Source organism: Neofelis nebulosa, chromosome 18, assembly GCF_028018385.1.
Source record: "Neofelis nebulosa isolate mNeoNeb1 chromosome 18, mNeoNeb1.pri, whole genome shotgun sequence".
Lineage (NCBI taxonomy): Eukaryota > Metazoa > Chordata > Mammalia > Carnivora > Felidae > Neofelis > Neofelis nebulosa.
Window position 1 is genome coordinate 17,838,307 of NC_080799.1, and position 13,272 is coordinate 17,851,578.

General features: G+C 48.2%; 1 protein-coding gene, 1 non-coding gene and 1 pseudogene across 5 annotated transcripts in view; 1 reads left to right on the forward strand and 2 right to left on the reverse strand.

Annotated features, from left to right (window-relative positions):
* Positions 1-13,272, reverse strand: part of ITGAL (integrin subunit alpha L) — a 43,461-nt gene that overhangs the window by 22,947 nt on the left and 7,242 nt on the right. For all 4 annotated transcript variants that reach the window (XM_058711856.1, XM_058711855.1, XM_058711857.1 and 1 more), the window contains 5 exons: positions 8,816-8,951; positions 8,511-8,661; positions 4,367-4,440; positions 4,154-4,286; positions 76-230 (listed from right to left, as the gene is read on the reverse strand). In XM_058711856.1, the coding sequence (XP_058567839.1) occupies positions 76-230; positions 4,154-4,286; positions 4,367-4,440; positions 8,511-8,661; positions 8,816-8,951 (649 nt within the window). The remainder of the gene's footprint in view (positions 1-75; positions 231-4,153; positions 4,287-4,366; positions 4,441-8,510; positions 8,662-8,815; positions 8,952-13,272) is intronic.
* On the forward strand, positions 6,385-6,653 carry LOC131501543 (small ribosomal subunit protein eS27-like; annotated as a pseudogene).
* Positions 10,849-10,933, reverse strand: TRNAQ-UUG (transfer RNA glutamine (anticodon UUG)). The gene has a single exon. It is a non-coding gene; the product is annotated as a tRNA-Gln (tRNA).

Here is a 13,272-nt window from a genome sequence, read left to right on the forward strand (position 1 = left end):
ATAGGGCCTGCTAGCAGACGGCAGGGAGCATGACCAGTGCCCCATGCGTCCCTGATCCCCTAGGGCCATGCTCACCTGGATCCCGTCTATTTTCTGGACCTGGCTCCAGTGTCCTCTGCCCTTCAGCTCCTGGAACAGCAGCACCCGCCCCACATGCTGGTATCTGGGGGCTCCAACCGCCAGCAGCGATGTGAGCGTTTTGTCGGAGGGCAGCCAGGTCACAGTGTAACCTGTGGGATGGGGGGAAAGAATGAGAGAATGGGAGGGGGCTGGTGCTTGGAATTAGGAACACAATGGCTGCTGCAAAAAGGTAAAACCCAGGGGCAAACAGGGCAGAGACTGGAAAACTGGGTTAGTAGCAAAGCTACATTGAAACAGTCAGAGAACCTTCTCCTGAGAAGAGCAGCCACATGCTTCTCGTGGCACAAATCCCGCCATCCTGGTCGAAGGTTGCATTTGTCAAACTGTGGACAACATGCAAGGAAAGAGCAGCCATGCAGAACAGGGTAACCATGGCGCATCTTCCCGAGGCTCAGCTGACCTGAAGGTTGGTAAGGGAGACTACACATTTGACTTGTTGTTGTTGTTTTTACTTTATTGTTTTGAGAGAGAGAGAGAGAGATCGGGAGCAGAGGAGGGGCAGAGGGAGAGAGAGAGAGAGAAAGAGAGAGAATCTCGACCAGTGCAGAGCCCGACACAGGGCTCCATCTCATGAACTGTGAGATCATGACCTGCGCCGAGATCAAGAGTCAGAAGCTTAACTAACTGAGCCATCCAGGCACCCCTACACTTCTTAAAAATCAAAAAACACAATGAGATATATTAGCAAGAAGAGTGCAAAATCTGCGCAGACATTAAAAATAGAGCAGGAGGGGCGCCTGGGTGGCGCAGTCGGTTAAGCGTCCGACTTCAGCCAGGTCACGATCTTGCGGTCCGTGAGTTCGAGCCCCGCGTCAGGCTCTGGGCTGATGGCTCGGAGCCTGGAGCCTGTTTCCGATTCTGTGTCTCCCTCTCTCTCTGCCCCTCCCCCGTTCATGCTCTGTCTCTCTCTGTCCCAAAAATAAATAAAAAATGTTGAAAAAAAAAATTTTTATAAAAATAGAGCAGGAGACCGGAAAAAATTTGTTTGAAGTTATCACTCCAGGCTATCTTCCTACTTCATTGCTAGTGTGTGCGGCAAGGTTTTTCTCGTTGCTGGAATGTCTGAGGAAATGCTGCAGGAAACCGGACCAGGGATTGGGCTCGAGCCAAGATCCACCTAGTAGGAATGCTCTGATTCAAGAGATGACTGACTCAATTTCATCTTCTCTGCTTAGAGTAGTTGCAAGTGAGTGAGAAAACAAAGACAACCGAGATGATATGGCACAGACAGGAAGGGCGAAGAGGCTGAACCACTTTCCCATTCATTCGTGAACATTCCTGAAGCACAGGGGTTAGGAACTTGTCCTTTGAAATCAGAGACGAGGTTATTATTCCTTGTGCTGATACTTCCTAGCTGTGTGATCTTGAATCGATTATGCCTTGCCACTGAGGCTCAGTTTTCTCGTCTCCCATCCAAGTACTAACCAGGCCCGACCCTGCTTAGCTTCCGAGATCAGACGAGATCGGGCGCGTTCAGGGTGGTATAGCCATAGACTCAGTTTTCTCATCTAAATAATGGGATAATAAGAACCTCATAAGGTGGTTTTGAGGATTAAAGAAGACCACGGATATAAAATGCTGTGCTATGCTAGTGATATCTAAACTAAGATCTGAAGGATAGTGGCATCACAGGCACCCAAGATTATATTTATTTTTTATTTTTATTTTTTTAGCAGGAGTTGAAAGTTTTCTTTTTTTCTTTTTGAAGTATAGTTGGCACAAAGTTATACATACACAATCATATACCTATATATACATATAAAATATACATATATATACGTATATATATATGTATATATACATCTATAATCACATCCCTCTGTCCCTCCCTCCCTCTCTCTCCATATATATATATATGGTAAGGGAGACTATATATATATATATATGCAGTGTGAGTGTGTGTGTGTGTGTGTGTGTGTCTAGTGTGACAGGTGCTTAACTAGAGATTAAACTTCGGGTTATTTCTTCTTCAGTGAGTGAAACTGCCAGCTAGCTTGCAGTATACTGGGGGACACAAAAGCACCCTGAAGGCACTAGGGTAGAAGCTATAGGGTAAGTGTGGTGGTTACCAGCACAGACTTTGGGGCTACACTACCTGGGTTCCACCTACTAGTTTTGTGACCCTGGGCAAGTTATTTAAACTCTCCTGGGCTCAGCTCCTTCATCTATAAAATAAAGGTAATAAAAATACTCGCAGTGTTGTTATAAGAATAAAATGAGATAAACTAAGATAAAATATGTCAATACATCCCATGCACTTAGAACAGTCCCTGGCAGGGGCACCTGTGTGATGCCTGATGCCCCTGATGCAAATGGCTCGGTTGGTTGAGTGTCCAACTTAAAAAAAAATTTTTTTTTACGGTTTATTTATTTTTGAGAGAGAGAGACCAACAGAGTGTGAGCAGGGGAGGGACTGAAAGAGAGGGAGACATAGAATCCAAAGCAGGCTCCAGGCTCTGAGCTGTTAGCACAGGGTCTGACGTGGGGCTCGAACTCATGAACGATGAGATCATGACCTGAGCAGAAGTTGGATGCTTAACCGAGTGAGCCACCCAGGTGCCCCAAGCGCCCAACTCTTGATTTTGGCTCAGATCACGATCCCAGGGTCGGGGGATCGAGCCCTGCATCAGGTGCCGCACTGAGCATGGAACCTGCTTAAGATTCTCTTTCTCTCCCTCTGTCCCTCTCCCCGACTCACATGCTCACTCGCTCGCTCGCTCTCTCTAAAATAAAAAAAGGAAACAACAAGAAAACAGTGCCTGACACATAATACTCAGTAAAGAATATCGAAAGAAAAAAGAAAAAATTGTGGAGAGCAGTCTCCCTCAGAAGGGTAGATGAAAGGGGCACCTGGGTGGCTCAGGCGGTTAAGCGTCTGACTCCAGCTCAGGCCATGATATTATGGTTTGTGGGTTCGAGCCGCGCATCGGACTCTGTGCTGACAACTCAGAGCCTTGAGCCTGCTTCGGATTCTGTGTCTCCCCCTCTCTCTGCCCCTCCAATGCTCATGCTCTGTCTGTCTCTATCTCTCAATAATAAGTAAATGTTAAAAAAAAAAAAAATGTACCCGGGATTTAATTTATGGGTAAGATGCAAAGATGACACAGAGAGGTTCGCTGCCATTGAAAGAAGTTTATTCTGCACAGCTCTCCATAGCAAGAGGCATGGGCACGACAGGCCATGCAGGGCCACGTGGCAGAAGCACCAGGGTCAGTGAGGAAGCAGAAGGAGAGAGGAGAAAATGGCCCAGAGCCCTTATTGTGCTTTTGGTAGGAAGGAATGTGAGGTAGCAGAGGCCAGCTTGAGCAAGCTTAGGATGGCATGGTTTGAACAATGTTGGCCGGCTCTGGTCTATAGAGCTGGTCCTTGGCTGACTAGAGATTTAGGTCAGGGAGAATATGGGCTTGGTGTGTGAAAGTTATGGTAAAGGAGGTGGTTGGGAATACAGGCTCAGGGCTGGCTGGTTGGCATGTGGAAGGCCTGCTCACAGGTCACTTGTTTACTCTCTGTGGGAACTAGCTAGCCCTGGCAGGGGCAGTCTCTCCAGGATTCATAAGGCCTCAAGATGTCCAAGCGTCAGGGTTACCTGGGTAGCTCAGTCAGCTAAGCGTCTGACTTTGGCTCAGATCTCACGGTTTCTGAGCTCGAGCCCTGCGTCTGGCTCTGTGCTGACAGCTCAGAGCCTGGAGCCTGCTTTGGATTCTGCGTCTCTCTCTCCCCCTCCCCCTTTTGCACACTCTCACTCTCACTCTCTCTTGCAAAAATAAATAAACATTAAAAAAATTTTTTAAAAACCCGCTGTCTAACCATCATAAAATACAGAAACTAAAAACATGATTACTACACAGCAGAGGGGCTACTAGGGGAAAAATTAAGAATGTTACGGCTATATTTAAACTCTGAGTTTGCTCATGCTGCTTGCTTAATTGCTTTCATTATTATTTTGAAAGTTGGTCTCAGTGACTCTGGCCCCTAAGATCAAAAGAACCCAGCAGAAAAGAAAAGTACTTACCTAAATATCCTGCTCTTGCTTCTGGTGTCAGCGGTTCATTCCCAACAAATCTATCATCCTGCAGTTTGGCATCCATGTCTAGAAAGCCCCCAGCCCAATCCTTGGCTCCGACTGCCCCCACGACACCATGACCCTGCCCAGGGAAGGAGACGAGCGGGCTCAGCCACATTCCCATAACGTCCGCCAGCCCCCTGCTTCAGGCCCGCCACTCACCTGGCTGAGGTCAGCGCTGATCCCACTGGAGGACAGCTCCATGTTGAAGGATGTCAGGTCCTGTTTGCTCGTGCCTGGGGGACAAGGTAAAGAGCATGGGTGGACCCCCAGGGAGCAGCAGGGACAGTGATACTGGAGAAAGGACTGAGAAAGAAGCATGGGACCGACCTTCGGACACAGAAGGAAGAGCCCACATCACAGTCAGACTGGGCAGTGACTTAGGCAGAGTCTGATGTGAAAGTGCACGAGCCCCAGACTCGGCACGGCCAAGATGGAGCCCTGGAGTTCTGTTCCCACTCAGGCTTCTCCGCCGCAAGGGCTGGAGCTCCCACCCCTCCTGGCGAACCAGACTGATTCTCCCCTTCCTGTTGTTCCTCCAACACATCACCAAGTCAAGATGGTTCTACCTTCAATGCATCTGCCCCCTTCTCTGAAGGGTCAGTATTGCCGCCACGAGCGTCCAAGCCACTCTCCTCCCTTGCCTGGCTACTGCAGCAGCCTACTTACTTGGTCTCTGACTTCTTTCTTCTTGTCATGTCTATTTTCCACAGAGCAAGCTGGAGTAATCTTTCTTTTTTTTTAATTTTTAACGTTTATTTATTTAGTTATTTTGAGATAGAGAGAGAGAGAGAGAGAGAGAGAACAAGAGGGGGAGGGCCAGGGAGAGAGGGAGAGAGAATCCCAAGCGGGCTCTGCACTGACAGCAAGGAGCCCGAGGTGGGGCTTGAACTCACGAACTGTGAGATCATGACCCGAGTGGAAACCAAGAGTTAGACGCTTAACCCACCAAGCCACCCAGGCTCCCCTGGCGTAATCTTTTTTAAAAATGTCTATCAGACCACACATTTCCCTTTCTTAAAAAGCTCTTCATTACTTGCCATTGCTCTTTGTTGTTTATTTAAAAAACATATTTTTAAATGTTTATTTATTTTTGAGAGAGAGAGAGGAGGGAGAGGGGCAGAGAGACAGAAGGAGAGAGAAAGAATTTCAAGCAGGCTCTGCACGCTCAGCACAGAGCCCAACTCAGGGCTCAAACCCACAAACCATGAGATCATGACCTGAGCTGAAATCAAGAGTTGGATGCTTAACCGACTGAGCCACCCAGGCACCCCTGCCGTCACTCTTTAGATTAAAACCCAAGCTACTGATGAAGAAATGGAAGCCCCTTGCCTCTCTCTCCAACTTTCTCTCATTTACTCACCACACTGCTATCACCGTGACCTTTTTCTGTTCCTCCAGCTTGCCTGCCCATCCCCCACCTCCAGGCCCCTGAACTGATGATAAGGCTCTTTGCCCACATTCCTCACATGGCTGTTTGATTCTCATCTTTCGTGTCTTGGCTCAAATGTCATCTCAGAGTGAATTTCACCTCCATTAAAGAAAACAAAAAGGCATCTAGAAAGGCCTTCCTTGAAAAGCCTATCTATAGTGGCTCCCCCCACTCCCCCATAAACCTTTCTATCCAACTTATTCATTTTCTTTATAACACTTATCATCATCTCTAATTATCCTGTTTGGTTTTTGTTTATCCAACCCGAATATGAGCTCCATGTTGACACTACCCCTGAGTGCCTTGCTCACGGCCCCCGGTACCTGGTTGGTGCAAGCATGAATTAATACAATGAAAATCATCCCACCAGCCTTGCAAGGCTCCTGAGAGCGATGAATTAAATGATACAGATAAACTGTCTATTACCTGTAAGCTTTCAAGAAACGCACTGATTACTGTGAAGATTTGTTCATTCACTCTTAATAAATGTTTAGAACAACTAAATATTTGGTGCCACGGATACAACGGTCAAAAGGCAGACACAATGCTTGCCATGACAGACCTCACAGTGTGGCGTGGGAGGCAGACACGGAGCTGATGATTCAATACAACGGAAGTCTCGGGGGCCAGGATAGGGAACACACAGCCGTTACCGCGACACCCAACCTAGACTCGAGTTCAGTGAGAGCTTGTCAGAGGCAGTGACGTCTGAAATACGATCTGGAGACTTTCTGGCAGTGCTGACCTGCCCAAGAGAACATGCCTCTCGCGAAGGACCTCCTGCCCCCGTCCCCGGAAGAGGAGGAGAGGAAGCCCAAGAAGCAGCGCCTGGCGCAGAGCCCCAACTCCTGCTTCACGGGCGTGAAGTGCCCAGCACGCTACAAAAAATCACGACCATGTTCAGCCACGTGCAGACCGTGGTGCTGTCTGGGGGCTGCTCCGCCGTCCTGTGCCAGCCGACAGAAGGACAAGCAAGGCTCACGGAAGGATGCTCCTTCAGATGGAAGCAGCACTAAAAGCCCCGAGTCAACATGAGTGGGGAACTATCCCAACAAACAGCTTTAGGATTAAAAAAAATAATAATAAAATAAAATAAGATAGAATAGAATAGAATAGAATAAAATAAAATAAAATAAAATAAAATAAAATAAAATATGATCTGGAGCATGAGGAAAGGCAGGCCAGGATAGGGGATCAGAGCTCGATTTGTACACAGCCTACGAGGTACCAAGCACTTTGCTAAGCAGTGGTTAGGGCCTGAACTGTGTTCTGTAAAAAAAGATATTTTCACGTTCTAACCCCTAGTACTTCAGAATGTGGCCTTGTCTGGAAATAAGGTCTTTGCAGTGTAATTAAACTAAAATGAAGTCATCGGGGTAGGCTTTGATCCAATATGACTGGTGTCCTTATAAAAAAGGGAAATTTGGACACAGAGAGACAGACACACACAGAGAGAAGATGGCCAGGTGGCAGGAGGGATGCAGCTACAAGCCAAGGGATGCTAGGGACTGTGGGCGAACACTGGAAGTTAGGAGAGGCAAGGAAGCACTCTCTCCTAGAACCATCAGAAAGAGCACGCCCCTGCCGAACACTTCATTTCTGACTTCTGGCCTCCAGAACTGCAAGATGGTAAATTTCTGTTGCTTTAAGCCACTCAGTTTTTGGTACTCTGTTACAGCAGCCCTAGGAAACTAAAACAACAGTTAAACCTTCCAGTGCTGTGAGATTGGTATTATCCCCATTCAGCAGAGAAAGAGCCTCAGGGAGAGAAACTGACCTGGCTGAGGTCACACAGCATAGGCAGAACGGATTCTTTTTTTTTTTTTTTTTTTTTAAGTTTATTTATTTATTTTGAGAGAGGGAGAGAAAGAGTAGGGAGGGGCAGAGAGAGAGAGAGAGAGGGGAAGAGAGAGAATCCGAAGCAGGCTCCACACTGTTAGCCTGGAGCCTGATGAGGGGCTCAAACTCACGATCGTGACCTGAGTCAAAATCCAGAGTCAGACACTTAACTAACTGAGCCACCCAGGCCCCCCAACAGAGTGGATTCTTGAGTGGTCTACTCAATCCCGTTATATATACATAGCTTCGGGGAGCCTGGGTGGCTCAGTCGGCTGAGCGTCTGACTTCGGCTCAGGTCATGATCTCACGGTTCGTGGGTTCAAGCCTCGCGTCAGGCTCTGGGCTGACGCCTTACTCAGAGCCTGGAGGCTGCTTCAGATTCTGTGTCTCCTTCTCTCTCTGCCCCTCCCCTGCTCGTGCTCTGTCTCACTCTGTCTCTCAAAAATAAATAAATATTTTAAAAATCGTATATACATTGCTTCTTCAACTGAACTGAACACCGAGCCTGTGTCCTAGCAAAGGGGCCTTCCCAGAAAGAATCATGTACCTTTCAGCAGACTAGGATTCCTGGGGAATTACCCTTCCAAGGCAAGTGTTCTATCCAGAGGCTACAGTCATAACCTTTTATTCTGGGCCAAGAGGGCCCATGGGCTCCCTGCGCTCAGCCGCTGTCCACTTGCCTGTCTTAAGTAATTTGAAGATAAGTAAAAATGAGGGAGCTGGCAGAGGAGGGGGCGGAATTATAGTCTTTCCAGAGCCCTCGGTTGACACCAGCAAAATAGGGGTCTATTCTCGCTCCACCCCAGACCAAGCTGAGCTTTCCAAAGAAGATGGCATTTCAGAGGGAAACAGAGGCTGGTCCTTAAAGCATCCTCTCCTAAATTTCCTCCTGAGGTCCTATTCCAGGAGAGCTCTTGACACAGCGTTAGATACTCCATAAGCGCTCATTATTATTACTGTGTCTCTAGTCTGATGTCCCAGAAGTGTTTCTGTAAACAACTTCCCAGACTCTCTCTCCCCGGGTCTGCCACTCACCCTCAATGGCATAGATCTTCTTTTGCAGCTCAGTGAACAGATCTTTAAGCTTCTCGAACGTGGCCAGAATCTTTACAAACTCCTTTGCAGGTTTTGAGGCAAACTTGTGGAGCGTTTCCTGACTTTCCTTGGTTTCAAAATGCTTTCCGATCTGTGAGGGAGTAAAGAGTGGAGAGCTGGCATTCCCAGAATCACAGACCAATTTTCTAATATTTTCACAAAGCCCTGGCCCCAAGGAGAAAGGGGAGTGGGGGTTCAGGAACAGGAGAGGAAAGAGGGGACAAGCCAGGGGCCAGGGTCCGTACCCCAATGATGTAGCGGATGATGTCTTTGGCTGAGTCAATGTTCTGATCTGAGTCAGTGGCTTCCCCGTCAGTGATGATGATAAGCACTTTGGTGGCATCTGGCCGGGCCCCCCGGTCTTGCCGGAACACATTTTCCCTGTGTCCAGGAAGGCGGGCGATGTGAAAGACTCCTCCAGACCATGGTCTCCCCGACTCATCCAGCTCATTAAGTCACTGTCCTGCTGATTATGCAAAAGCCCTTCTCCCATTCCCCAGGCAGGTATTCCCAGCCTTCAAAGTTCTCTTCTGAACCGCCTACCTAACCCTACCTCGCCCTGGCTGCCACACCTCTCCTCCCTACCCTGCTCTTCCACAGAATTCTGGGTGGCCAGGGGGCTGTCCCCAGAGCCCATGGGCAGCGACAGGGAGGCTTTCTGAGGAGCTATCTGGGCTTCCTACTCTCCAGTTCAACCACATGCAACTACTCTTTCACCAGTTAGACATGCTGGGGATCCAGGTGAGATTTCAGTGTGGAAAACGGGCTCCACGGCTGGAGAAAACTGGGAAGTCACTTTTCCAGAGCAAGCTAATCTAGCACTCCCTATCCACCCTGCCTCCCCCACCATCACCAGGCCACCTGTAGACCTCTGCTACAGCAAGTCTCCCAGGGGACTGAAGTGACTTGTTTTTGTTTCCATGTCAGTTTTCCCCAAACCGTGAGTTCCTCAAGGAAGGACCACGTCTGATTTGCTGCTGTATCCCTGGCTCCTGACAGAGTAGGCACTCAGTGCATGTGACATAAAAGGAGGACGGGAGTACTGAATGTCGGACAGGCCAAGGCGCCAAAGTCCCACCTGTCCACAGCCTCCTTCTGAAGCAAGATAGGGTGCCCATGGCTTCTGTTGGGACAGCAGCTCTGTGTGTACCATCTGATCCTTCCCTCCCCACCCCACAGCCAACAGAGATGGACGATTAACCCAAGAGTAGCAGGTCTACAACCCCTGACTTATGACATGACCTGCTTTGGGAGCAGAAGCTCAAAGTCACACAGAGGGGCTGCGGTGGCAGGTGGAGGAGAGACGCAGAGAGAAGGGCAGGAAAGCCCCCTGGAAGCTTTAGAATGGAGGAGCTCTGACAGGCAGGGCTGAGACCCCTGTTCTATCTTAGATGCAAACTGTTTCCCCAAACTCTGTCCACACAGACATGGCCTCTCATGGCTGTTCATGGATTTCCACCCAAGTTTCAAATTTTTTTAAATGTTTGTTTATTTTTGAGAGAGCGAGCAAGCAAGCACACGTGTGAGTAAGTGAGCAGGGGAGGGGAAGAGAGAGAGGGAGACACAAAATCCAAAGCAGGCTCCAGGCTCTAAGGTGTCAGCATAGAGCCCGACGTGGGGCTCAAACTCACGAACCATGAGATCATGACCTAAGCCGAGGTCAGACACTTAACTGACTGGGCCACCCAGGTGCCCTGATTTCCACCCTGGTTTAAACCACCATCACCTCTCATCTGGATTTTTCGGTAGCCTCCTACCTGGCCTCCCTGCTCCCATCCTTGCCCCCTCCACAGGCTAGTAGCAGCCAGAGGGATCCTTTTAAAAACATAAATCAGATGATCACCCCTCTGCTCAAAAACTCCAATGGACTTGTCTTCTCACTTTGAGGGAAAGCCAAAGTCCTCACTATGGCCTCCAAGTCCCTAAGTACTTGGATTCCCAGGTTCTCTCTGACCTCACCTCCTACTACTTCCACCCCTGTTTACTTCTCTCCAGCCACACTGGTGTCCTGGTCGTTCTTGGAGCCTCCCAAGCACATTCTCATCTCATGGCCTTTGCTATTCCCTCTGCCTGGGACAGTTTCCTCACCTTCAACGAGTCTTTGCTCACAGGTAACCTTCCCTCATCTTCCTACTGAATATTGCTTGCTTTTTCTTTTTTCATCTTTATTTATTTTTGACAGAAAGAGAGAGAGACAGCGTGAGAGCAGGGGAGGGAACAGAGAGAGAGGGAGACGCAGAATCCAAAGCAGGCTCCAGGCTCCGAGCTGTTAGCACAGAGCCTGACGCGGGGCTCGAACCCACGAACCGCGAGATCATGACCTGAGCCAAAGTCAGACGCTTAACCGACTGAGCCACCCAGGCGCCCCTGCTTTATTTTTCTTTATAAAACTTACATCTTCTACTATATTATCAAATTGACTTCGTTATCCTATCTGTTGCATTTCTCTCCCCTAATACAATGTTGAACCTCAAGAGGGTAGAGATTTTTGTTTCAATTACTGCTCTATTCCCAGAACCTAGAACTCGGCACACATGGCCCAAACCAGCCCACAGCTTGTTTCTGTATGGTCCATGTGTAAAAAATGGCTTTTATATATTTTTTAAAAGAGTTACAAAAACAAACAAAGAAGAATATGCAAGAGATACTAGATGTGGCCAGAAAGCCTAAAATATACTATCCAACTCTTTTCAGAAAAAATTAGCCAAGTCCTGGCCTTGAATACTGCCTGGCACACAGTCAGGTAGTCAAGAAATATTTATAAAATATATTTCTATGGCTGCTCCTTTTTGCTTCTACAGCTGACACCTTTTGGGGTACCTTTCCATCCTATCATGACCTCTTTCTCTAAGAAACTGCTCCCTTCCCACAGAGGTGGGACCCCAGAATCCACATCTGTGCTATGTGACTTTATGCCACAGAGCAGAGCTGGATGGACCCGCGGACACCTAACCCAGGCTCGGTCAATCAGCTTTTCTCTCCTGGAAGCTGGAATTCGGGTTGCTCATCCGAACTAAGGAGCTGAGGCTGCTATTTTTTCCATGGACATGGCTTGCCACGGACCCACCAAAGCTGTCCATAGACAGGGAAGAATGAAGCAGACAGGACAGGTCAAGTGAGCCCCAGAAGAAAAGAGGTGGAAACACATCTGTAGAGTCTTAAGGACATGCATCACTTGCATGTGTAACTAATGCAAATTCAACTATACCTGCCCAGCAAAGGAATGAAAATGTGAAAAACAAGCATCATAGCACAGGAGGCCCATGCTGCTCTTTCAATGGATTTCAGTGTGTGCCCAGGGGAGCATGAGATGGAAGATATAATTCTCTTATTCCCCAAATTGCTTCCATGTTTCCACGTTTCCAGTTTTCATAGCCACTTTAATGTTGAAAGATGAGCATTGCTGGCTCAGTCGGTTAAGCGTCGGACTCTTGGTTTTGGCTCAGGTCGTGATCTCATGGTTTCGTGGGTTTGAGCCCCGTGTCGGGTTCTGTGCTGGCAGTGTGGAGCATGTTTGGGATTCTATCTCTTCCTCTCTCTGCCCCTCCCCCATTCTTGCCATCTCTTTCTCTCAAAATAAATAACTATAGGTCTTAAAAATTTTAATGTTTCTTCATTTTTTTTTTTTAATTTTTTTTTCAACGCTTTTTTATTTATTTTTGGGACAGAGAGAGACAGAGCATGAACGGGGGAGGGGCAGAGAGAGAGGGAGACACAGAATCGGAAACAGGCTCCAGGCTCCGAGCCATCAGCCCAGAGCTTGACGCGGGGCTCGAACTCATGGACCGCGAGATCGTGACCTGGCTGAAGTCGGACACTTAACCGACTGCGCCACCCAGGCGCCCCAATGTTTCTTCATTTTTGAGAGAGAGACAGAACGTGAGAGTGGGTAGAGGGAGAGAGAGGGGGACACAAAATCCGAAGCAGATTCCAGGCTCCGAGCTATCAGCACAGAGCCAGATGCGGGGCATGAACTCACAATCCGCAAGATCATGACCTGAGCCAAAGTGGGACGTTTAACTGACTGAGCCACCCAGGTGCCCCAGGAAAGGTATTTTTTTTTTTAATGTTTATTATTTCTGAGAGAGAGAGAGACAGAGCATGAGCAGGGGAGGGGCAGAAAGAAAGGAAATCACAGAATGCGAAGCAGGCTCCAGGCTCTGAGTGTCAGCACAGAAGCCCGATACGGGACTCAAACCCACGAACCATGAGCTCATGACCTGAGCCGAAGTCAGACGCTTAACTGGCTGAGCCACCCAGGCACCCCCAAGATAAGTATTTTTTTAAATATACAATATGGGGGAGCGTGGCTGGCTCAGTTAGTAGAGCATGCAACTTTCTTTTTTTTTTTTTTTTTTTAATTTTTTTTTTTCAACGTTTTTTATTTATTTTTTGGGACAGAGAGAGACAGAGCATGAACAGGGAAGGGGCAGAGAGAGAGGGAGACACACAGAATTGGAAACAGGCTCCAGGCTCCGAGCCATCAGCCCAGAGCCTGACGCGGGGCTCGAACTCACAGACCGCGAGATCGTGACCTGGCTGAAGTCGGACGCTTAACCGACTGCGCCACCCAGGCGCCCCAAAGAGCATGCAACTTTCAATTGAATTCTCAGGGTTGCTAGTTCAAGTCTGGAGCCTACTTAAAAAAAAAAAATAAATAAATGAAGTGAATGAATGAACGAATGAATGAATGAATGAATGA